Source organism: Sceloporus occidentalis, unplaced genomic scaffold, assembly GCF_023333645.1.
Source record: "Sceloporus occidentalis isolate IW3139 unplaced genomic scaffold, rSceOcc1.0.p SCAF_4, whole genome shotgun sequence".
NCBI lineage: Eukaryota > Metazoa > Chordata > Lepidosauria > Squamata > Phrynosomatidae > Sceloporus > Sceloporus occidentalis.
Window position 1 is genome coordinate 193043659 of NW_028316984.1, and position 23722 is coordinate 193067380.

The 23722-nt window shown below is 39.5% G+C and overlaps 1 protein-coding gene across 8 annotated transcripts in view; it reads left to right on the forward strand.

Annotated features, from left to right (window-relative positions):
- Positions 1 to 23722, forward strand: part of LOC149315209 (serine/threonine-protein phosphatase 2A 56 kDa regulatory subunit epsilon isoform) — a 108866-nt gene that overhangs the window by 79566 nt on the left and 5578 nt on the right. For 7 of the 8 annotated variants that reach the window (XM_089522738.1, XM_089522737.1, XM_089522745.1 and 4 more), the window contains 10 exons: positions 4719 to 4820; positions 7362 to 7454; positions 8557 to 8687; positions 8792 to 8851; positions 12360 to 12468; positions 15144 to 15197; positions 15311 to 15361; positions 17982 to 18101; positions 20411 to 20538; positions 23273 to 23374. In XM_089522738.1, the coding sequence (XP_089378864.1) occupies positions 4719 to 4820; positions 7362 to 7454; positions 8557 to 8687; positions 8792 to 8851; positions 12360 to 12468; positions 15144 to 15197; positions 15311 to 15361; positions 17982 to 18101; positions 20411 to 20538; positions 23273 to 23374 (950 nt within the window). The remainder of the gene's footprint in view (positions 1 to 4718; positions 4821 to 7361; positions 7455 to 8556; positions 8688 to 8791; positions 8852 to 12359; positions 12469 to 15143; positions 15198 to 15310; positions 15362 to 17981; positions 18102 to 20410; positions 20539 to 23272; positions 23375 to 23722) is intronic. The other variant, XM_089522739.1, reaches the window with a different exon arrangement.

Consider the following 23722-nt stretch of genomic DNA (forward strand, 5'->3'; position numbering starts at 1 on the left):
AAATTTAAATGCACCATTTGCAACCATGCGAGTAAAAATACCACAGAATATGTACATTGTAGGTCTGGTTCTGTACATTCTGCAACAAAATGTGACACTGTCTTGTCCTAGTGAATGAGGGTTGTAGCCACAGTGAGATCAGAGGTAAGGGGATTTGAACTTGGGGATCTTGGATTTGTAGCTCAGTCTCATTGCCACTGTGCTAAGCTATATCTCGTAGATCAACAATTACTCATGTAATCTGATGGCCAGATTACATGAGTAACAACAGAACAGCAGAAGGGTGACTTTTAGCCAGTGTACTCCAGAGGTGAATTTCAGTCAGTTGTTTTGCCTATTGATAATACTTATCTTTCTCAGTTTGAGCTCTTGTGAGATTTGTTCTGCATACCAGGGATTTCAGTACAAGCTAGCATGCTTTATTTAGCACTGTGTCATAATGCACCCTCTTGTGGTAAGAAAAGGAAAGACAAATGACAAAGCCTCTTATTCCATGGACGTGGTTTCTTAGTATTTTAATCCTCCCCTAGCTGTCCTTCATTCTTCCTTTTTGTTCCTGTGCCTTTCCTTCCTGTACTAAATCCTTGTGTTGTTAGCTGAAAGTGTTATAGAAATGGCTATTGAAAGTGGGGGTCAAAGAAAGTGGGGGGGGGGGTGGGGGGGAAGAAAGAAAAGAAATAACATGCTTACCAAATAAACATAGGTAATAATGAATGCCAACTTATATATTCTTGTAGATTGGCTTGTTTACAGTTTAGATTTGTTTATTTAATGTATGTTTACATTACATCCCCCTTACTTTAACTATTTTACACTAAAACAGTAATAAGAATAAAATACAGCAATTGAAAAAAATTCAGAAATTCAACATATATTATTATTATTATTATTATTATTATTATTTTATTATTTATTCCATTTATATACTGCCATTCCTACTATCATGGCGGTGTACAACAAATACAAAATACAAAATAGCCCAGTCAGACCCCCTTATTAATACCAAACAGTACAATTCATAAAATCCAGCATACAATCCAATAAGCCAAACACAATAAAAACAGTTTAAATACCATAACATATTACAACAAAACAGACGAACCTTTAAAATTACTTGATTTCAGTCTACTTAAATGCATTATGAAATGTAGTGTTTTGAAACTTGAATATTTAGGTTTGGAAAGAGAGAGACAGAGACAACATGTTTTGGGATTAAAACCTTGGAAATGTTTCTGTTTAATTAAAGCATGTTATCTGAATTTTTGAAAGCCATTAAGAAGATGAGATAACAACTTGAGAACTTGTACAGCATGTTGGATACAATTTTGTACTTGAACTGTAGCTGCCTAGATTCTTTACAGACATGTTCTTCTAGAAGCTTTGAACACAGTTATTTCAAAAACTTCCTAATAGGGTTGTTGTAAGATTTAAATGCCCTAGGCCTGTCCTTCATAACAGCTGTTTTAGATTTGAAGTGGACCCTGGAATGAGGGGATGTGTTCCATCTCCAGGTGTTGACAGGTGTCGGTAGAGTGTTCCTCACCATTGATTGTTGGTTGGGGCAAACATCCAGCACAAATCTGGTAGGCTACTCATTCTCTATCCTTATTGTAAGATCAGAAGAGAGATGGCGGGTGCGTGCAAACGTGATGTGAGTCCAGTTAGGTCTAACTATAGCAGTAGAACAATATCATTCTTGGCTTACTTCCTTTACTCGAAATAAGAGCCTTGCCATCCTGTAAGGATGAAACGGTTAACCCTTAATTTTCAGAGGCAGATGCCAGAGAGTTTAAAGCTGTCAAACAGAACACTCTCTCATCTAGATCTGGCAGTACCTGGTGTTAAAACGCTTTTGATGTTGTGCAGCGTGTGAGGCAACACGTCAATGTTTGGCACCAGATTTTCCACCTTCATGACTATATATATATATATTTAATTTCATTAAACATTTATAAGAAAAACATATGACAAAATGTACATAAGCACATAGACATACATTAAAACACTAATAACACGAACAAACCTCTTTTTTCTAAACTTTATATACTTCTGAGATGGGGTTTAATCTTCTTAAATTCTCACATATCTAATTTCCTATCTGATATATTTGACAAAAGAAAGAAAGAAAGAAAGAAAGAAAGAAAAACCAAAGCAAATTCTATTAAGTTATAATTAGGTTCCTTAAGAGAAGAGGGGGTTGATTTACCCTGATGTATATATAAATATATAAATAATATGATTTGAGGGGTTATCCCCAGGTAAACAATTTCCCGTCAGATAATGTATAGCTAGAAGGAAAGAGATTACAAAACAGAATACAAGTTATTCTTAAAAGATATCTTTAACCACACTGAAGTTTTTTTCTCTGTAAATTTTGACACAGAGCCAGTCTTTTTTGATTACCTTAGCTTTTTCAGTCATGTTTTCTCTCATACGAGCTGTTAATACATCCATTTCCATTGCTTCATATAGTTAATTAAGCCATTCATCTTCTGTTGATATCACAGGTTTTTTCCATGGCTTAGCATAGATAATTCTAGCGGATGTGATCTGGAGAAACACCTCTCCCTTTCTTAATGAGCAAAGGAGTCACTGTAAACTTCTCTCAGATGAGGCTTTTATTCTTAGAAGAAGTTCCACTGTCTACAACACTAGTATAGGGTTGCCATAACTGTCTGCCTCCAAACCGGGACAAATGTTTTTTTAAAAAATGTAGGACAAATGTAGAACAAAATTTAGGCCCAAATGTAGGACATATTTTGTAAATGGAGGACACAAACAACTAAAAAACAAAAAATTAATAAGTTCAAAAAGCATGAACATAAATGCATGCTTCTTAGGCATGCTCAAAATGGAGGACATTTTGACATTCTTCCTGGATAGAAGTTTGGGATGTAGCTTTCTTCAGTGGAATAGGACTCTGGAGACCAGGGTTCATTTCCCAGCCTATTGGGTGACCTCAAGCTCAAGCAAGTCACACGCTCTCAGCCTCCTCAGCAGAAAGCCCTGGCAAACTTCCTCTGAACAAACCTTGCCAAGCAAACCCCAGGATAGTATCCATAAGGTGGAAAACAACTTGAAGGTACACAACAATAATAACAACTGAGTACTTACTGTACCTTTAAGTGCAGTGGAGGGTCCAGCATGGTGTAGTGGCCTAGAACAATGGGAGGCCAGGGTTCAAATCCCAGCTCGGCCATGGAAACGCACTGGGTGACTTTGGGCAGCAAGTCACACTCTCTCAGCCTCTCAGGGGGAGGTAAAGGCAACCCTCCCCCCCTGAAGAAACATGCCAAGGAAACTCTATAGGGTCGCCATAAGTTGGAAAGGAGCTGAAGGCATACAACAACAACAACAACAACAGCAGCAGAGGAGGAAGAAGGGGGGAGAAGAAAATGGAGGAGAAGGAGAAAGAAGAAAATGAGAAGAAAGAAGAATAGGAAAAGAAGATAAAAATAAAAGGAGGAGGAAGAGGAAGAGGGGAAGAAGAGGAAGAAGAGGAGGAAGAGGGGAAGAAGAGAAGGAGGAAGAGGGGAAGAAGAAGAGGAGGAAGAAGAGGGGAAGAAGAGGAGAAGGAAGAAGAGGAGGAGGCCCCAACCTATAAGGCCTCTCTCCTGACCTTACCCTGCCGCCGCTGCCGCGCCAAAAGCGCAGAAAGCGGCAGCAGGGCCCCCAACCTTCCCCAATGCCTCACCACAGCCCTGCCCAGGCCTACCTGGGTTCCTCCTCCTCTGGGCGGCCACTGGCACACTGCCCCTTGTGGGCAGTTGGAGACGCTGCAGGCCTGCAGCTCCTCCTGTGGCCAAGCTTGGAGGAGGAGGAGGAGCTGTGGGCCTGTGGTGCAATCGGCGGAGGCACATGAGTGTCCACCCCCCCCCCCCCAGGCCTGGGACAAACGGCCAAAACTGGGCAGGGACAATCCCAGGACCCCCAAAACAGGGATTGTCCCGGGTAACCGGGATTTGGCAACCCTACACTAGTAGCAACCCAGTCTGAATAAAATGCTGGTCACTACTCTAGCAAAGGCTCTGTGAAGCCTACTAGGCCTTGCCTCTCCCTCTGGGGTCACAAAGGATCCAGCCACCCTCTTGAGTGACTTTTCAGACTGGAAGCATTCTACAGTCCTTTACAGCACTTGTTGATTATCCTTTTGATGTCCCGTTTAAATGCTTAATCATTGTGGTTCACAGTAACCCTTTTATGCCTGCTATTATTAAAACCCACATTGTACATTTTCCTTGTGACTCTATGTCCCAGCACCTGGTACCTACTTTCACTGGAAAGATAAAAATGTGGCAGAAATTCTTGTAATGTACTATGTAAACTATATAGTGCTATAGAAATTGTTCCTGTCTAATAGTAATCTATTAGTGGGCTGCATATGAACAATTTACAGACTGTGGATAAGTATTAGTGATTATTTATTTTTTTATTTATCATTTATAAATGCACTTTGATTCCTTTTAATTCTTTTATTCTGTAGTCTATTAGTGTGGAAAGCACAGTAAGCTTGGTAAGCAGAAATAATTGTAATAGAACAGCAGCAGGCAGGGTTTTAGGTCCATCACTGGGACAGAAGTGAGATTATTTTAGTGAGAAAATGCAGAACTGAATAACTATCCAAAGAGAGTGACATTTTAAAATTACTGCTCCCTATGCAGAAATACTGCTAACTATGTAGAAATGCAGCTTGTAATCTTGTCTGTTTAAATTCCTAGGTTTCTTGCAATATATTCCGAACGCTTCCTCCTAGTGATAGCAATGAGTTTGATCCAGAGGAAGATGAACCCACCCTTGAGGCATCGTGGCCACATTTGCAGGTAATTTATACACAATATTTTATTTTTTATATTTTTTTAAAAAAATACAATGGACTTACTTATTATGAAGATAAAGAAGTAGACAGAATTGTTAAATTACTTCTAGAAAAAAAATATTGATTAAAAACCGTATGTTGATGGATAGACAGATATAAAAAGCTTTGCACACATACAGCCGCTCCATAAAAGAAAATTGGCCTGTAACATTGCCAGAATAATATTTAACAGGTATTTAAGCATACATGAACACATGAAGATGACTTATGCTAAATCCATCATTAGTCATTAGCTGCCTCTAGATTTCGGAACTCCCTTCCTATGGAGGCCCCCTCCTTACTGTCTTTCTATCAGCAGACTTAAGACATTTTTATTCAGGCATGCTTTTAAAACAGAAAGTTTTTAAAGAACAGGCTGGGGATGTTGTACTGTTTGTAAGTCATTTTATCTTTTTAAACTTCATTTTATTTTTTCAATGAGTGATGTGTTTTAAAAACAATAATAGTTTAAGTATATTTTAATGCTCTCTTTTGTATGCTTTTAATTGTATTCTTTTAAATTGTAAGCCACTTTGAGTTCCAGTTTTTGGGGAAAAGAGGGATGATAATGATAACAACAATAATGATTATAATTCATGCCTTCTACCAGTACCACTGAATCTATAGCTTCTCTTTTCACTAAGGACCCATCCGGTCTTTCTGCTCAGCTCATTATGTTGACTGCTGGACTGGATTGTCTTTCCCCTTAGCTCTGATACCACAGCAAGTTTCTTTATGAAAGAGAGAGAGAAGCAAGTTCATGGCAGCTGCTAGTCTCCTGGATAATGGGCCATAGCTTACATCATGGATGAGAAAAGCATGGCACTCCAGATTTTTTTTGGATCAAGTTCTGTTTAACTTTAGTAGCCTTGCCAATGGTGAGGAGTGCTGGGTGCTACAGTTCAACAACATCTGCAGGGCTGCAATTTGCTCACCATTGGTCTAGCTTTCAGTCTTCTAACAGCTTATTTTTGGCAGGTTAAAATACCTGAGATACATTTGTGTCAGGCCAGAGCTTCTACAACTCATTTCAGTCAGATTTAAAAACTATAAGTTTAACTCCTTCCTCTCTTTTGTGCTGTGGACATTAAACAAGGGGGCTTGTCAGGTTGGTTAAGTTTTCCTAACACGATCCAGGCATAGAGCTACATGCTTTGCATGATGAAGGGTTCCAGGTTCAATCTCTGGCAGCTCTAGATCGAGTTATCTAATATTTTTATTTGAAACTCTGAAGAGTTAGATGGACTAATGTTCTGACTTGGTATAAGGCAGCTATGTGTAATCCGTTGTATTGTGTAAGAATGTGGAACTGTAGCTTGTTGCCTTCTGTTTTTTAAAACTTATTTGATAGGGCACATTTAAAAATTGAGAAGGAACAGAGAACAGAGATGAACAATTCTTTCCTTGATCCAAATTTTGCTGCTCTGGCCCTGATTTGAAATATCCACACATTTAAAGCTCCAGGAAAGGTAGAGAAGCAGAAGCTCTTTAGCAATATGATTTACATTGTGGAAACAGGACAAAGGGTTAAGTGTTCTCTCTTTCTAATGGTTCTCTTATATCCATTAAGCTTCCCAATGTGGTTTTTAAAACAAAAGGGATATTTTTTGTTAGCATTGCACACATTTACGTGCAGTGTTAAGGTTGGCCTTCAATGTATATGCGTGCGAAAGAGAAGGAGAACGCATGCAAGTGTCCTTCAGGCTAGAGAGAGGCAAACTCTCGGAGGAAGCTTTCAGAAAGCCTGATTAAATCACATTATTCTGCCTCAGACATCTGTGTCATAGCAGAATGCTCCTGAACATTTCCTAATTATGATTAAATGTTTCCAAACTGTTTTACCAACTCTTGTCAACATCATAATTGCTTTAGTTTATATGATTTCAAGAGTCTGGAGGGCAAAGGAATGTGCTTGTTGATTACCCCTGGGAGCTTTGACAAGCCAGTGAACAAATATTACAGGGTCAGCAGTGCCTCCTCTTAGCCTGAGCTAGAGTTCTTCTGATGACAGCTAAAGAATTAATGGGAACTAGATTCATATAAATCTAATTTATATGGTCACATGGAAATTGAAGATTATTTATTATTATTATTTATTCTACCCTCTCCTCAAGATTCAGCATAAGCATTCCTCTTTGATCTTTATGGCTTCATGTCATTTGAACAGTTACCAATAAAATAGATGATGCAAATGGAACCAAGACGTGAGACAGGGTATCAAAGACAAGGGGACAAAGCTTACTTTGGATGGTTGGGCAAAGTTATAAAAAAGATGGATTTAAGTACAAAAGCCTCCCTCTACATGGAGAACATTTAATATATCTGTGTGAGGAAATGTTTGTCAGCAAATTGAATAACTCAGCAGCAGATATATAGATGACCTCTTTGTCTACCTGATTCTATCTCCTGTTTTTTCTACAAATACAGATGGAAATAATAATAAACTGTTCATTAAAAATATAGTATGCATTTGGACATGTCTGAACAATATTTTGATTTCTTGCAGCTTGTATACGAGTTTTTCATAAGATTTTTGGAAAGCCAAGAATTCCAGCCCAGCATCGCCAAAAAGTACATAGATCAGAAATTTGTATTACAGGTAAGAAGACCCATTTTCCTTAGGTTTCACATTAGCTGTGCGAGTATTTATTAATTAGGATGTATATACTCATGTATAAGTCTAGAAATTTTAGTCAAAAAATTGACCCAAAAACTTGAGTTGACTTATCCATGGGTCAAATATAAGTACGGTACTTTAACTCTTATAAAAAAGGAACTATCCCCTAGTAAAAGACAAGAGGGTAATCTGTCCTGGAAGTACTGACTCCTCGTATGCTCTCTCACCCATCCAGCCTTTAATGCAGGCACAAACAGTTATGCCTGCTGGAATTTTTAAAGTTCTTTAGGATTGTTTTCTTTTGCTTCATTCTTTATATGCTTCATTGCATGCTCCTAAGTTTTACCCTTGACTTATCCACATGTCATATTATAATGCATAATTTTGGCCCAAAGCCTGTCCTCGATGTATACCTGATGTTGACATAGAGTTGAGTATATATGATATCTATTTCAGAGGAAGGAACTGACAAAACCACCTCTTTAGTATTCCTTCCCTAAAAAAATCCTATGAAATTTATGAGGTCAGCATAACAGGATATGAAAGCGTGCGTGCGTGCGTGCGTGCGCGCGCACACACACACACACACACACACACACACACACACAGGATCTTTTTGAAATAAGTACAGTAATAACCATTCTACACCCTTGCATATAAATATGCACATGAAACTCCCATGGAGATAAATGAAGAAAATATATCAGGATGATAACTGAAGGTCCCTGAAAGACAGAAGATGAGAGGAATGTGGCACTAAAAATATGGGTAATGTGGTATACATTTAGTGGGGAAAAGTGTAGAATGCCATTTTTGAAGCAGTTTTCTCTTTGCTGCCACCGTATGGATCTAAGTCCAGTATTAAAAAGGCTTGAATATGCCCTCCTTATTAGAGTCTGCTCATGCATTAGCAGTATGTTGGCAAGATGTTGAACAAAGAAATTCCTGTTAGATATTTTGGTTGCAGCATTTAAGATAAGCATAAGAGCCTAAAGGATTGGCCAGTTTAGCAAATTTAAGAGATGCAGAGTTTCAGAGTCAGGCTCTGTATCTGAACTTTTTATTGTGTTTTGTTTTTAAATAGCTCTTGGAATTATTTGACAGTGAAGATCCTCGAGAGCGGGACTACCTAAAAACAGTTTTACACAGAATTTATGGCAAGTTCCTTGGTCTTAGAGCATTTATCAGAAAACAGATTAACAATATTTTTCTACGGTAAGTTTTTTGGGGGTGTGGTGGGTTGGAAGAAATTATTGAGTTACATGAATTACATAACTGAGTAACTATGACCATTTCATCTGTGTAATTTGTTTGTGCAGGTTTGTTTATGAAACTGAGCACTTCAATGGTGTAGCTGAACTGCTGGAAATATTAGGAAGGTAATGAAATTTCTTTTTCATGGCTGACATCTCTTGTAAAGCTCCTAAATAGTCTTTAATTTGACATATGAAAAGGGCTTACCTTAAATTAATTGTCAGTTGCTAAACATTGGAACTGCATAATGTTTATTCTGAAGAGAGTGTCGTCATCATAGCCATTGTCACCATGATCATACTTTTGTCTCGTCTTTCTCTGAGGAGAAAGGATGTGGTTCTCCTTCCATGTTTTAACTAATCTGGTGAGATAGGTGAAGCTGAGAAATAATGACTAGATCAAGGTCACTTATTGAGCTTCATGGCTGAATGAGGACAAGCTGGCTCTCCCTTTTCCTTGTCCAGCACCAAGCATCACTGACAGGAAAATTTATTTCCCAGCAAGCACAGTAGCCACATTGGCCCAGTATGATTTTTTGCATTGGCATAAAAGTGGTTCAGAAGATAAGGTGTGTATCAATTCCAACAGAAATACATAGGTGTCATCGTACTGAGGCCTGCCTGTCATCCGCATCTTAGTACCAGTTGTCAGCCTTGCTTCTGTCTTTTTTCCTGCCCACCTATGCCACATTCAACACTTAAACATTTCTATAGCCATGTAGATGATAGTGAATCTACACTTAGGGCAGAAAAATGAAAAGCACAGATATAGGATGGGGGACACCTGGCTGAACGAGACTATGTGTGAAAGGGATCTAGGAGTCCAAGTAGACCACAAATTGAACATGAATCAACAGTGTAATGCGACAGCTAACAAGGCCAATGCGATTTTAGGCTGCATCAATAGAAGTATAGTGTCTAGATCAAGGGAAGTAATAGTGCCACTCTAGTCTGCTCTGCTCAGGCCCCACCTGGAATACTGTGTCCAGTTCTGGGCACCACAATTTAAAAATAGTGTTGAGAAACGAGCGTGTCCAAAGGAGGGTGACTAAAATGGTGAAGTGTCTGGAAACCATGCCCTATGAGGAACGGCTTAGGGAGCAGGGAATGTTTAGCATGGAGAAGAGAAGGTTAAGGGGTAATATGATAGCCGTGCTTAAATACTTGAAGGGATGTCATATTGAGGAGGGAGCTAACTTGTTTTCTGCTGCTCCAGAGACTAGAACCCGGAGCAGTGGATGCAAACTACAGGAAAAGAGATTCCACCTCAACATTAAGAAGAACTTCCTGACAGTAAGGGCTGTTTGGCAGTGGAACACACTCTTTCCTCAGAGTCTAGTGGAGTCTCCTCCTTTGGAGGTCTTTAAGCAGAGGCTGGATGGCCATCTGTTGGGGAATCATAGAATCATAGAGTTGGAAGAGACCACAAGGGCCATCCAGTCCAACCCCCTGCTATGCACGGAGTCACAATCAAAGCATCCCCGACAGATGGCCATCCAGCCTCTGCTTGAAGACCTCCAAGGAAGGAGACTCCACTACACTCCGAGGGAGTTTGTTCCACTGTCGAACAGCCCTTACTGTCAGGAAGTTCCTCCTAATGTTGAGGTGGAATCTCTTTTTCTGTAGCTTGCATCCATTGCTTCAGGTCCTAGTCTCTGGAGCAGCAGAAAAAAAGCTTGCTCCCTCCTCAATATGACATCCCTTCAAATATTAAAACAGGGCTATCATATCACCTCTTAACCTTCTTTTCTCCAAGCTAAACATCCCCAGCTCCCTGAGTCGTTCCTCATAAGGCAAGGTTTCCAGACCTTTCACCATTTTAGTCACCCTCCTCTGGACACGCTCCAGTTTCTCAATGTCCTTTTTGAATTGTGGTGCCCAGAACTGAACACAATATTCCAGGTGGGGCCTGACCAGAGCAGAATATAGTGGCACTATTACTTCCCTTGATCTAGACACTATACTTCTATTGATGCAGCCTAAAATCGCATTGGCCTTGTTTGCTGCTGCATCACATTTTTGACTCATGTTCAACTTATGGTCTACTTGGACTGCTAGATCCCTTTCACACGTAGTTTCATTCAGCCAGGTGTCCCCCATCCTATATCTGTGCTTTTCGTTTTTCCTCCCTAAGTGCAGTACGTTACATTTCTCGTGTTGAATTTCATTTTGTTAGCTATGGCCCAGTTTTCTAGTCTGTTCAGGTCATTTTGAATCTTGATCCTGTCCTCTGGGGTATTAGCTACTCCCCTTAATTTGGTGTCATCTGCAAATTTAATAAGTATGCTCCCAATTTTGTCCTCCATGTCATTGATAAAGATGTTGAATAGCACTGGGCCCAGGACAGAGCCCTGTGGGACCCCACTGGTCACTTCTCTCCAGGATGAAAAGGAGCCATTGTTGAGCACCCTTTGGCTTCGGTCAGTCAACCAATTACAAATCCATGTGACAGTTGCCTTGTCTAGCCCACATTTTACAAGCTTGTTTGGAAGAATATCATGGGGAACTTTGTCAAAGGCCTTACTGAAATCAAGATATACTATATCCACAGCATTCCCTTCATATAACAAGTTGTTAATTTTATCAAAAAAAGAGATCAGGTTTGTCTGGCATGACTTCTTTGAAACACGTGTTGACTTTTTGTGATTAGGGAATTGCTTTCTAGATGTTCACAGACTCTTTGTTTAATTGTCTGCTCTAGAATCTTTCCTAGTATCGATGTTTTTGTGTTTATCAATGCAATTGTTGTCTTACTCTCAGGCAAATTTAAAGCTCGCTCCAGAATCTTGCCCAAAAATGGAATATTAGAGACTCGCCAATAGTTATACAGAATGGTGGGATCCAAAGAGGTCTTTTAGTTATGGCCTCACCATAGCCTTTTTTAGGTAGGATGGAAGCCTGTCTTTCAGCAGTGAGGCATTCATCACTCACTTTATCCACTTGGCCAGTACCCCTCTAGCTGCTCTCAGGCACCAAGAAAGGCAAAGATCCAGTATACATGTGGTAGTCCTCATTACTCTAAGGATCCTGTCCACATGCTCAGGCTACATGAATTAAAACATATCCAATAAAACAGGACACGCAGGTGCCAATATTACATTCACTGGACCTCTCTCAACTATAGCATCCAAGTCAGAGCAGATCCAAGCAATTTTGTCTGCAAAGTGTTTTGCCAGTTCTTGACAGCGAGCTGTCAAGTGGTCTGTATTTTCTTCTTGTGGGCCACAGTGTAAAAGGCATCTGACCACTTGAGACAGCTCTGCTGGGTAACACTGTGCAGATACAGTGGTGGCAGAGAAGTATATTTTTTGCTGCCACCATTGCCACAGTGTAGGCCTTCCAATGAGCTCTAGCTCGTGTTCAGTCAGACTTGCCCCGAGTCTTCTGCCATTGACACTTTAGCCTCCATCCCGCTCATTTCATCACCAACAGCTTCCTAGTGAACCCCAGGGGGCTTGTTTGGCTCCAATTTGTGGAATGGGATACTTAGGGGCAATTGTGTGTGTATACACACACACACGTGCACGTATACTTCCATCGGTGTTTATCCCTTGTATAACTGTGATCAGGTACTCTTTTATGCACAGTTAGTGCCATGATAATAAAACTACTTCTTTTCTTTTTTCTTTTTCAGTATTATCAATGGCTTTGCTTTACCTCTTAAAGCAGAGCACAAACAATTTTTGGTGAAAGTGCTGATCCCGCTACATACTGTTAGGAGCCTATCGCTCTTCCATGCACAGGTGGAAATGTATTTTATTTAATATTTCTTTTGTTACTTATTTTTATACAAGTTTTGTGGCTGTATCAAATTGGAAATACTTAATGAAATTTTCCAGAGAAATGAAATGCTGATTTCAATAAACACACATTCATTTATAGGCTGTGTCATAAATCTGAGCCATATTTTCAAACTCTTAAGCAACACAAAGTGCAATGCTGATCAGAGTTGTAAAAGACAATGGATGATAATTTATATCATTTTAGTCCTTTGAGTGAGTTTGTTTCTTCTTGATGCTGTAGAACAGGGGTGGGTAAAGTGCAGCTGTATGTGGTCCCCAGGGCTATTGTTGTGGCCTCAGGGCCTCCTAAGGATTTTAAAAAAAATCCCATAGAGGAGTTTGGAGACCTTCAGGAATCAGACACATTTTTTTTGCCCCAAAATGCCCTCTAGGTATGGGTGTGTGTAGCATTTTTACAACATTTTGAGCCCATCCTGAGTCAGTTTAGGCCTCAGAGAGGTTATTTTAACTGATGTAATCCCACCTCGATCCGAAGGGAGAGGTGGGAAATATAAATAAAATTTTATTATAATATTATTATTTTTTGGAAACAAAAATTTACAGGAATGACTTCCATTTACTTCTTGTTATTTGCAAGAGTGGAGCAGTATGGCCCCTTACTCTTCCACAGTTGCCCACCCCTGACATAAATGCTTATTTTGGCTGAGAATTTGGGGAAGTGATTGGTAAACTGTTGTAGGAACCCTTTTCTCTTCCTCACCTCATCATTATCAACCCAGTCCCACCTGTGGTTGTTTTTAAACTACTGTAGAGAGAGAAAAAAACTAATTGCAGATCTCCAGTGTTTTGTCTATCCTGAACCAGGCTGAAGTGCTTGTACAGAGCAGTCAGTGCTAGATTAGTGAAGAGCAGGAAGAAGCTGAAGCAGAGTGACTGCTAATAATTTTTTCATAAGTATTTGGTGTAGCAGGGAATGCAGGCATGTTTTAAATGGACAATGAAAATTGTCATCAGTGAATTCAGCACTTCTGAAATGAGAAGCAAAGTAAAATGAGTTTCTGTCATTTACTCTCAAGTCACCTCCTCTCTCACGTTGTTAATGCTTCTGTTAAGTTGTTTTGTACTCCAAGTTTGAGTTTGACAGCTAGATATGTTCTCTAACTGATAGGTGGCACAGCAGCCTGAGGGTTAAATCCAACTGCCAGGTCCAACTAAAATAGAGATATTAAAATAGTGACATTAACATAAGTGTTGACTTTACAATTCAGCAGTTGATTAAATGAGATTTAGATTTAAACCGGTCAGATAATTCTCTTCCTTTCTCCATCCCCATTGCAGTGAACTCATGCCACCTGATGCTGAACATCTTAGACTAGGGTTCTATCTGACCTTGGCAGGAAAGAAGTAAAACTGCAGAAACCATATGGGAGGAGTGATTTCATGGGGTACCAGTATCCCACCTCTACAAATTCTGAACTAGTCGCTGTATCCTAAATTATTCTTGCTTCATTAAGCTTGACAACAAAATTTCCCATCCAGCAACTGTATGTTATATCATTCCTGAGTCATAGGGAGCAGCACTCTCTAAACTTTGCTTCCAGGATCCCTGCAGATGTAGCCCTGCTAGCTTAAGTCTTTTCATCTGTCAGTTTCTGGTTGTGCTAGCTCATCTCATGAGATGCCCCACTGCTGCCAAAAATGTAAAAGAAAAACACTCCCAGGACAATGAGGTATTCAGTGCTGAATTTCATTGCTTTTGATTCCACATTTATCTAGTTGCTTTAGGGGCTGAAAGGGCGGTCTGCAGCCGCCCGTTTTTGCCCCACATGGAGGCTGCACCAACTAAATGGTGCGGTCTTGAGGAGGCATAAAAAGAACCCGCTTCCAGTGGGTTCTTCCTGGGATGTGCCCAGGGCGCCATTGGCGCTCTCACACGCACTGATGACATACATGCACCGTGGCACCATTTGGAGACTGCGCTGCATGTATGTCATTATGGCGGCCCCCATGTGGACGGGGGCAAGCCATGATGGCGTTGGGGGTGCATGGTAGGGCTTGGGAGCCCTAAAATCGGCCCTATGCTGCTGCAAAGTGGCGGTCTGTACTGGGCCTTTGTTTATTGAAGAGCTTGGTATTTTGGCTTGTTTTGCAGTTTTGAAGGGATTCCACATCTTTCCATATATTGTTTTCCCTGAAAAGTAGGCTGTTTCCAGCCGAATGCAGATTGCCCCACATAAGTTGAAGTCATTAAAGAGAGAATGTTTCTGATTTGTCTTTTCCTAGAACAGTCCCATGCACTTAGATCTTGTTCTGTTTCAGAGAGGTTCTCCAAACTCCCAAGTGCAGGTTTTGGGAGCCACAGGAGGCTGCAGGAGGAAGTAATAGAACAATAGAAAACAATACACCCAGCTCTGCAATAAGCAGCTTGATCCACTTTAGGATCTGAGGTGTTGTCAGAGATACCCAAACTTTGGTCCTCAAGGTGTTTTGGACCTCAGCTTTCAGAAGCCCAAGCCAGCTTGGCCAACAGTCAGGAATACTGGGAGTCGAATTCCAAAACACCTGGAAAGCCAGAGTTTGGGAATCACTGGAGATTATCCACTTTAGCACTATATGGGATGCCTTTGTCTTTCTATCAAAGATCTTAATTACCATAGTTTTTCCTGTCTTTGCAGTTGGCATATTGCATAGTGCAGTTTCTGGAGAAAGACCCTTCACTCACAGAGCCTGTAAGTATGGTGTGTGTGTGTGTGTGTCTCCACATATTTAAATTTTAATCCTTAGTATTAACACTACAGAGCCATGTATTTACAGTCTGTTTATTTTCTCTGCTTTAATTTAGGTCATTAGAGGTTTAATGAAGTTCTGGCCGAAAACGTGCAGTCAGAAAGAGGTAAGTTATGGGGCACATATTGACTTCCTGTTTTAAATGAAATCGAGGGAAAAAGGAGTCCATCACTGGTTATATGACTGTGAGAATAAAAGTGCTGGCCTAAATTTGCAGACACAAAGAATTAAGATCCCCTGATGTTCATAGGTTTTGCATCCTCACAACTTAGTAGCGTGATCTGTATACAACAAACTCATAACAAACTATAGGAATGTATGACTGCATTGATAGCATGAAATCCTCATCCTGGCAGATTGGATATTTTAATTCCCTAGATCCACATTTTGTTGCGGAGTTTACACAGCTATACAGGATAGCATTTTATAACACTTTCTCTTTGATAAGTAAACTGTCCCCAAGTTTCTGCCACTTTCAGATTTTTCACTAGACAAAAGTAGTAGTATTTTTAAGACACAAAAATAGTGTTGGTTACGACTTTTAATATTAAAAAAGAGGGCTGACAGCTATGATCATTGCGGTATAGCGGTCTATAAATAAAACGTATTATTATTATTATTATTATTATTATTATTATTATTATTATTTGTTTCATTTCATGAGAACATCTTTTATGGCTCCAGATGTTTGGATATTGTGGTTCTGCACACTTCTGTATGGATGCACATTGTTATACCCACAATATGTAGGAATTCTAATTGGAGTCATTAAACACCCCAGAGTAAGTCACTAAGTCCAGGGTTTTCCTGTCTGTGTCAATAAACATATAGAGAAGAAAAACGACCTTTGTCAGTAATAGAGCACATGCTTGGCATTTTTAATTCTACTGACAGGCACATACGGTGAAGTAATGCTAGTAAGAATATACTAGTCAGACCCTTTGACTTAGTTACATCAGCCTAAATGACATTTTTATATATATATTAGAGTTTATGAGATATTTATGGACATAAATTTAAACTTTTCCTCTCAACTCAGAGGACTGTGTCATGCTCTCTCAAACCCATTTATTCTACCTGGCTCTTGAAGCATGGCACTTTTGGAAACTACTGCTATCAAATTATGAATTGCTGTGTCAGTAATAGAGAGGAACCTTTACACTATGCCTTTTGTGGACTTCATCATAAATTCTAAAGTCTAGAGTCACTATGGTTATGGTAGACTTTTTAATAAGTTCTAAGGTTTGGAGTCATTATGATTATAGTAGTTAAAGTGCTGTATTTGGGAGATACTGATTCAAATCCTCACTCAGCTGTGATGCTCCCTAGAAGAGCTTGAGCCAGTTATTATCTGTCAGGTGAGACTATCTCACAGGATTGTTGTGAGAAGAAAAAGGGAGGACAAACATATATGCTACACTGAACTCTCTAGATGGAATAAAAATGCAATAAACTGCACTTTGTGTGGCAGTGCAAACTGCTTCCTGTGAGGAAACATGAAGCTGGGACACTCCTGCTAAATGATGGTACTGTATGTGCATTCCTTTTTGATATGCATAATTGACTACTTAGATGTCATAAGCCCTTTGCCTTGCACGGTATTTGTCAGCGGCCTTATTTAAGATTTTGAACAATAGCTATTTTATGTAGCTTTTGTTGTAGGAGTAAAATAATAGTTACCTCCTCAACACCATCTGGGAAAAAATCTGCCTACTCAACTTTGTTCTTAATAATGTAAATGTTTTAAGAGCTGCTGGAAATGTTTGTATTTAAGTATGACATTTGGAAGTCTGGGAGTTAAACTTGTATGCAGAATGAAGTGTTGAAGTTTCTCTACCTGTAAAAGGTGTTAATTTCCATGTTTATTTTCTAAGTCTATTGATAATTGCAAATAGTGGCAAGAACCCTTAGAGGGCATTACTAATTCTGGATTATCCATATGGTAGTACTTTTTATATGCTTACGTAGGAAGGTATCCAGTATCCCCTTATGCAAATAGTTCCCTGTTTGCTTGCAGCACAACAGGTCAGCTCAATGGAAGGCCTGGGTCCTTGAGGGTAAAATGGTCCTCAGACTCCAGGAGTTTGCCCACTCCAAAACAGATAATGCACAAAAGGAAAATAACCCTTTTCAGATACTAGCTGAGATCGTGTTCAACAGTAGCACACTGATGTAGTCCCAGCGCTCCACGTATCTTCTGGCTGCTATTCCAGGCTGTTCTGGGTTGTTGAGACAGAATCATAGAATCATAGCATTGGAAGAGACCACAAGGGCCATCCAGTCCATCCTCTCTCATGCAGGAACACACAGTCAAAGCACCCCCGACAGATAGCCATCTAGCCTCTGTTTAAAAATCTCCGAAGGGAGTGTGCTCCACTATCAAACAGCTTTAACTTCCTGATGGCTGCACTGGATGTGACTGAAAGGTCACTTCTGTTTGGGAGGAAAAACTACTTATGGTTATGCAAAACAACAAAAATAGGGTTTGGGTTTTTGGTTGTTAGACTGCTGTGTGTGTGTGTGTGTGTGTGTGTGTGTGTGTGTGTGTGTAGCACCTTGCTGGGGGGGGCCTTCATGGAACTGCATTTCTTTGGAGGGGCCCAGATGCCACCAAATGTGTTCTCCAATGGTTACATGCTTGAAGCTGAGTTATGCTTTCCTCAACATCTCTTTGAAAAATTGCACACAGAAGACCTCTGAATTTAATCTTTTCCCCCCCACTTTAGGTCATGTTCCTTGGGGAGCTAGAAGAGATATTAGATGTGATTGAACCTTCACAATTCGTCAAAATTCAAGAACCCTTGTTTAAACAAATAGCTAAGTGTGTCTCTAGTCCTCATTTTCAGGTCAGTATTGCAGCTAGAAACTCAAAAAGCAAATTGTGTGTTATATATAGGAAGCTCTAGCACCATTTTTTAAACATGCACTTTGGAAGAGCAGATTTCAGATCACTGAAGCAGCCTTATCTCCCACTTTTCTCCCTATCAAGTCCCATTAAATAAATGGCATAGTAAAATGGTGTCACTTAAATAAAATGGCGAAACCAAGGTTTTCTATTTGGAATTTATACTTTTTAAAAAATATTGTCAAACTGTGGAATAAAGAATCTGTGGATACAGAGGGCTGACTGTATAGGATGGTGATAGTGATGATTGTGATGATGATTTGGCAGATATAATGGACAGAGTAGGAAAGGGGCATAGTGACTGCCTCACTGCACTCTCCAGCAACATCTTCATTCTACATCCCTCATCTGAAGTGTTGTCTTATTTTTAAAATGCTGTATAGTATCTTTCTTATCGATATTCATATGTAAGACTTAATAAACCCCTTAGTGTGTAATTAGTACCTACCTCCTGGATTTGCTTTCTACAGTTAGCACTGAATCATTGCACTGGTTCAGATATTTTGATATGAAATGCTGCATTCCAAAATTATGTATTCCAAAAAATTGGAGGTCACTGTAGGTAAAGAAATCCTGGAAGACTATATAGAGGGGGGAAGAAGTAGATCATGTTTGCATATAGAAAAGTTCTTTATTTTATTTAACAATTTTTATCCTGTATGTTTATACTTTTAAGAAGCTCCATTATCAATCACCATTTGTCATATTGATTGTTATTAGAGCCCAAATATCAGGTTGGAGAAGGCTGGCGCATAGTACAGATGATATTACTTCATTAGATTGTCTTCCTGTTTGAAATATAAATAATAAAAAAGTAATGTGCCTTGCTTTGTCCAGAAGTTCTTAATAATAATAATAATAATAATAATAATAATAATAATAATAATAGGTTTTATTTGTAGCCCGCCTTTCCAGTAACCTGATCAAGGCGGCATACATACACAGGAAAAATATAACAATACAAAGTTAAAAACAGAGTTAAAACACAAAGTCAAATACAAGGGGTAGGCAGTTGGGAAGTCAAAGTACAGATTCCAGGGTCGATGATAAAGGGTAAAGAATAAATTTTTTTTAAAAAAACCATTTAGGGTGGAAAGGCTTGCAGGAAAAGATATGTTTTCAGATTCTTCTTAAAGAGAACCAGGGATGCAGTGGTTTTCTTGATTGAGAAAGCCTTATTTACAATGCACACAATGCTTCTTCTTCATAGTTCTAACACATATCCCAATAGTAACATAACCCAGATGGTCCAGTGGATAGATGTACACTTTGGTTTAGGAGGCCCAGGCTCAACACAAAATGATAGAAACTCAAGAGTTGGAAGAAGCCAGAAGGGCCATCCAGTCAAAACCCTTGCCATGTAGGAAAAGGCTACAGCTCTCCTGAAAGATGCCCATCCAGCTTCTGTTTAAAGACCTCCAAAGAAGGAGAGTCACCCTCACCCCCTGAGGCAGTCTATTCTAGTGCTGAAGGATTCTTTCAAATCTCTTTTCTTGTAATGCTATCGACTAAATGTATGGCCTCAGAATTATTTTTTCCTCAGTGTTGCATGCCCCCCAGTATAATAGAAAGCAACCTCATTTTCAGTATATGTCGTTACCCATAAACAGGAGCCCTGGTGGAGCAGTGGTTAAATGCCTGTACTGCAGCCACTCATTCACAAACCTCAAGGTTGTGAGTTCAGTACCAGCCAGGGCTCAGGCTCGACTCAGGCTTGCATCCTTCTGAGGTTGCTAAAATGAGTACCCAGCTTGTTGGGGGCAATTAGCTTACACATTGTAAACCACTTAGAGATTGCTTAGTTGGTATGTGGTGGTATATAAATGAAGCTACTATTGCTATTGTTTGTGCTAATTTTAAGTCAGTATCAGTCTGAGAGGCTTTTGTTTCTATTATACGTATGATGTGCATAACTTTGTGATGAACATCAAGAAATCTTTCTCATCATAGTGCCAAATGTTATACTTGTTTGAAGGTTTCTGTGCCTTGACATGCAACTTAAAACTTTACAGTATTTTTTAAATAAAACTGTACATTCAGATACGTCTCCATTTTGAACATTTTAAATTTGTTTTGACATTTTTCTGTAGTCATGCAAGTTGTAGAGCTGATAAAAGGATTTCATGCACATACAAATAATTTTTGTCACTTGGACAGACATCTTTTGCCCTATCCTTTCCCCTCACCTTTTCTTGGGAAAGTTACAGCACTTTGAAAATAACCATCTTTTGATTTCCCCCTTCCTCCAAGGTGGCTGAGAGAGCATTATACTATTGGAATAATGAATACATCATGAGTTTGATAGAGGAAAATTCCAATGTAATACTTCCCATCATGTTTTCCAGTCTGTACAGGATTTCTAAAGAACACTGGAATCCGTAAGTGGTTTTTCTTTCTTTTTGCCTGTTGGGTGGCTATGGGTTACTACTTAACTTTCAACAGGTATCTTACATTTCTACCTTTTAAATACTGCCTCCTAAACAACTGAATGTAAAGTCTGTGACTTAAACATATTATACCTCCTCCAGGTTTTATAGCATAACTAAACCTAACATAGAATGTACATTTTATTTATTTATTTATTTATTTATTTATTTATTTATTTATTTGTATCCCACTTCTCCCATTTAAGGATCGAGGCAGGTAACAGCAAGGAAAATTAGAATTACAAAAATCACAGAAAATAATAACGGAGCAGTCCCCCCCAAAAACCCACCCTTCTACCCTCCCTCCCATCAATACAAATTAATAACAATAAAAACATTTAACGGAATAACATCTTGGCAAGAAGTGTCAACAGTATGACAATAATGAGGCAATAAGTACTTAACTTAGGAACTGCACAGTCAGAACATTAGAGACTTTTATCTGCAGGGAACAAGTTTCTGGGATACCATACAATAACTGGGAAAGTTGCTGTGTACTCAAGTACACAGTACTCTCCATATACAACACAGTATGATAAACTAACCTTCTGAGATTCTTAGAGTGTGAGAAACCAAAGGTAAGATATCTGTGGAGCTATGAGGAAAAATATTCCTGTGTGGTTAGAATGTACCTTCTTGTCTGTGTGTTACTTTATGTATGCACGGTCATTTAGAAACATAGAGGTGTTTATAACTGTTAGAATATAGAGATGACCTGGCAGAATTTCCAAAAGAACTCTCAAACTTGTACAAATATTGGTTGAGATACAGAGTTGTATTTTCCATTATAGATCTTGACCATCTTAGAACTAGTAGATACTGTGCTTGCAGCTCTGCTTTAGAAAACCCATGTGCACAGTGTGGGCCAAAGAGAGATTGAAATTACTGTACTGATAGATTTCTGGGTGCAATGGGAAAGGGTTATGACTTGTGATTGTTTAATAGGAGCAATTCCAATAAAGGCATACTTCAGTTAACAAAGCCTCTGACAAGGAAACTCCTTTTTACAGTCTTCTAACATCTGCCTAACCTCCTTTTCTCCTCATTCATTGTCTAGCAGGATTTTTTTTAAGGAACATTGGCATTGAGAGGATGGTGAAGGAAGTCTGGAGAAACACAGACTTTCTGTGTCAGGCTACAGCAGTGTATCTGCAGTAAACAATACAATAAAGCTGGGAAAGAATGGCCCTCTGTTGTAGCTGATGCTACTGTAGAAGTGTGTGCCTGCCTATGAGAGGCAAGGTAAACACTAGCTGCCCCTAGATTCCCATATGGAGTATGTGTGAACAGCAAAAACAGACAAAGGGGACCTGATGAGCCATCCTCACTAGACACTCCCCCCCCCCCCAGCATGTTAAATAACCCACCGCCAATAGATCTTTAAGTTTGGTAACAAAGGGGAGGTTAGAGAGATAAAAAATTGCCCTTGGATGCATTTTTGACGAAACCTTCAAGTGGACTGTACAAGGTTCAAAATGATTTTGTTTACTTATCCAAGGCCCATTCCGCGTGGGCCAAAAGTACGAGCCAAGCACGTACTAGGGTTAGAAAGGGGCGTCCTTTCCGGATGCCCTTAATCCTAGTACGCGCTCAGCACGTACAAAATGGCGGCGCCCGTTCTACACGGGCACCACTATCTTGACATCACGGACACCTAGCATCCGTACGTTGCACAGCAGAAATGACGTTGTGAGTGTGCGACTAGCAACTTGCGGCACCACTTCTGGGGCGCAAAAAGAAGCCGGTTTTTACGGCTTCTTTTTGTTGCGTCTGGGAATCGCACAGTTTGTCCGCTGCAGTTCCTGGACGCAGTAACCAGCGGCGCCGGCAGAGTGCTGTTTTTGGGCGCTCTGTAACGCACCCAAGGCTTACTTGGCCTGGTTGTTTCATCTCACATTCTATGTGCATGTTGTTAGCTTTGAATTAAAAAATCTGTGGAAAAATGTGAACTGCTCTTCTTTTTTATGATGTAGAAAGCTATTCCTTTTCTTTCCATGTTATTTCTGCCGCTGGTATCACATTTTCTGTTAAAGAAGTAATAACCAGGAACACATCTACTTAGTTAACTGATGTATACCTATGTTGCTTTTGTTAAGCTGTTTAAGTGATGCATATTCAAGAATGGACTTCACTGTGAAAAGGTTGAGAGCTTAGATCACTTCTGGTATTCCAGACAAATTCCTGGGCTTAGAATATGCTTAGAGACAGCTTGTCCTCTCATTTTAAGTGTTTGTCTTTTGCACTTGGCTGAAATTGGTGGATCTTGAAATTCAAATAAAAGAAGGAAGATCTAACATGCCTTGAAGCCTTTCTCAAAGAATTATATAAGTCAAGCATGAAAAAAGTAATAAGTAACTATACCTTGTATGATGGTTTACACATGATTTCTCTGTGTAGGTTTTACAAATGATAGGCTGAGTTTGCCCTTCCCACTTATAATATTTCACAAGATTTCATGGATTTAGGCTTGCACATATGTGAATTCTAACCGCTGGTGGCTGTGTGTTTAGTCTGTTCACCCCTTGATTGTGGTGGAGAAATTCAATAAACATAGACCTTTCTTTCAGGAATGAAATAGAAGGAATTTGGCTGTCACAAGAGTACAGAACAAGGTTCCAGCAATGTGTTTTTGGTCCTGTTTGAACTGTAAATTAGTGGACTCTGACTTTTCTTTCATATTTTGCAGGGCTATTGTGGCTTTAGTATACAATGTGTTGAAGGCATTTATGGAAATGAACAGCGCCATGTTTGATGAGCTGACAGCCACTTACAAGTCAGATCGCCAGCGGTAACTTTTTAAAGTTCTTTTTTTTTGTCAGCTGTGCCTAAAGCCTGCTGTTTTAGTTTCCAGTTCTTTTTCTCCCCCCTTTTTTCCTTTTTACACTTTGCAGTAATTGCATAATATTCACACACGATTGATTGCAATGCCTCATTTTTCCCTCCTGCATGCTCATTAGCCTGGCCCTTGCAAGACATATAGATGATTGTTTTCCCCCCCTTTATGAGATACAGTACCCATTGCGTAGCTTGTGAAATTGCATTCCTCACAGAACTTCTTTTGGCTCTATGTTTTTAAAGACTTAAATGTATCAAGAGTTTCAGTAGTAAAAGATACAATTAAAAAAAACAAATACTA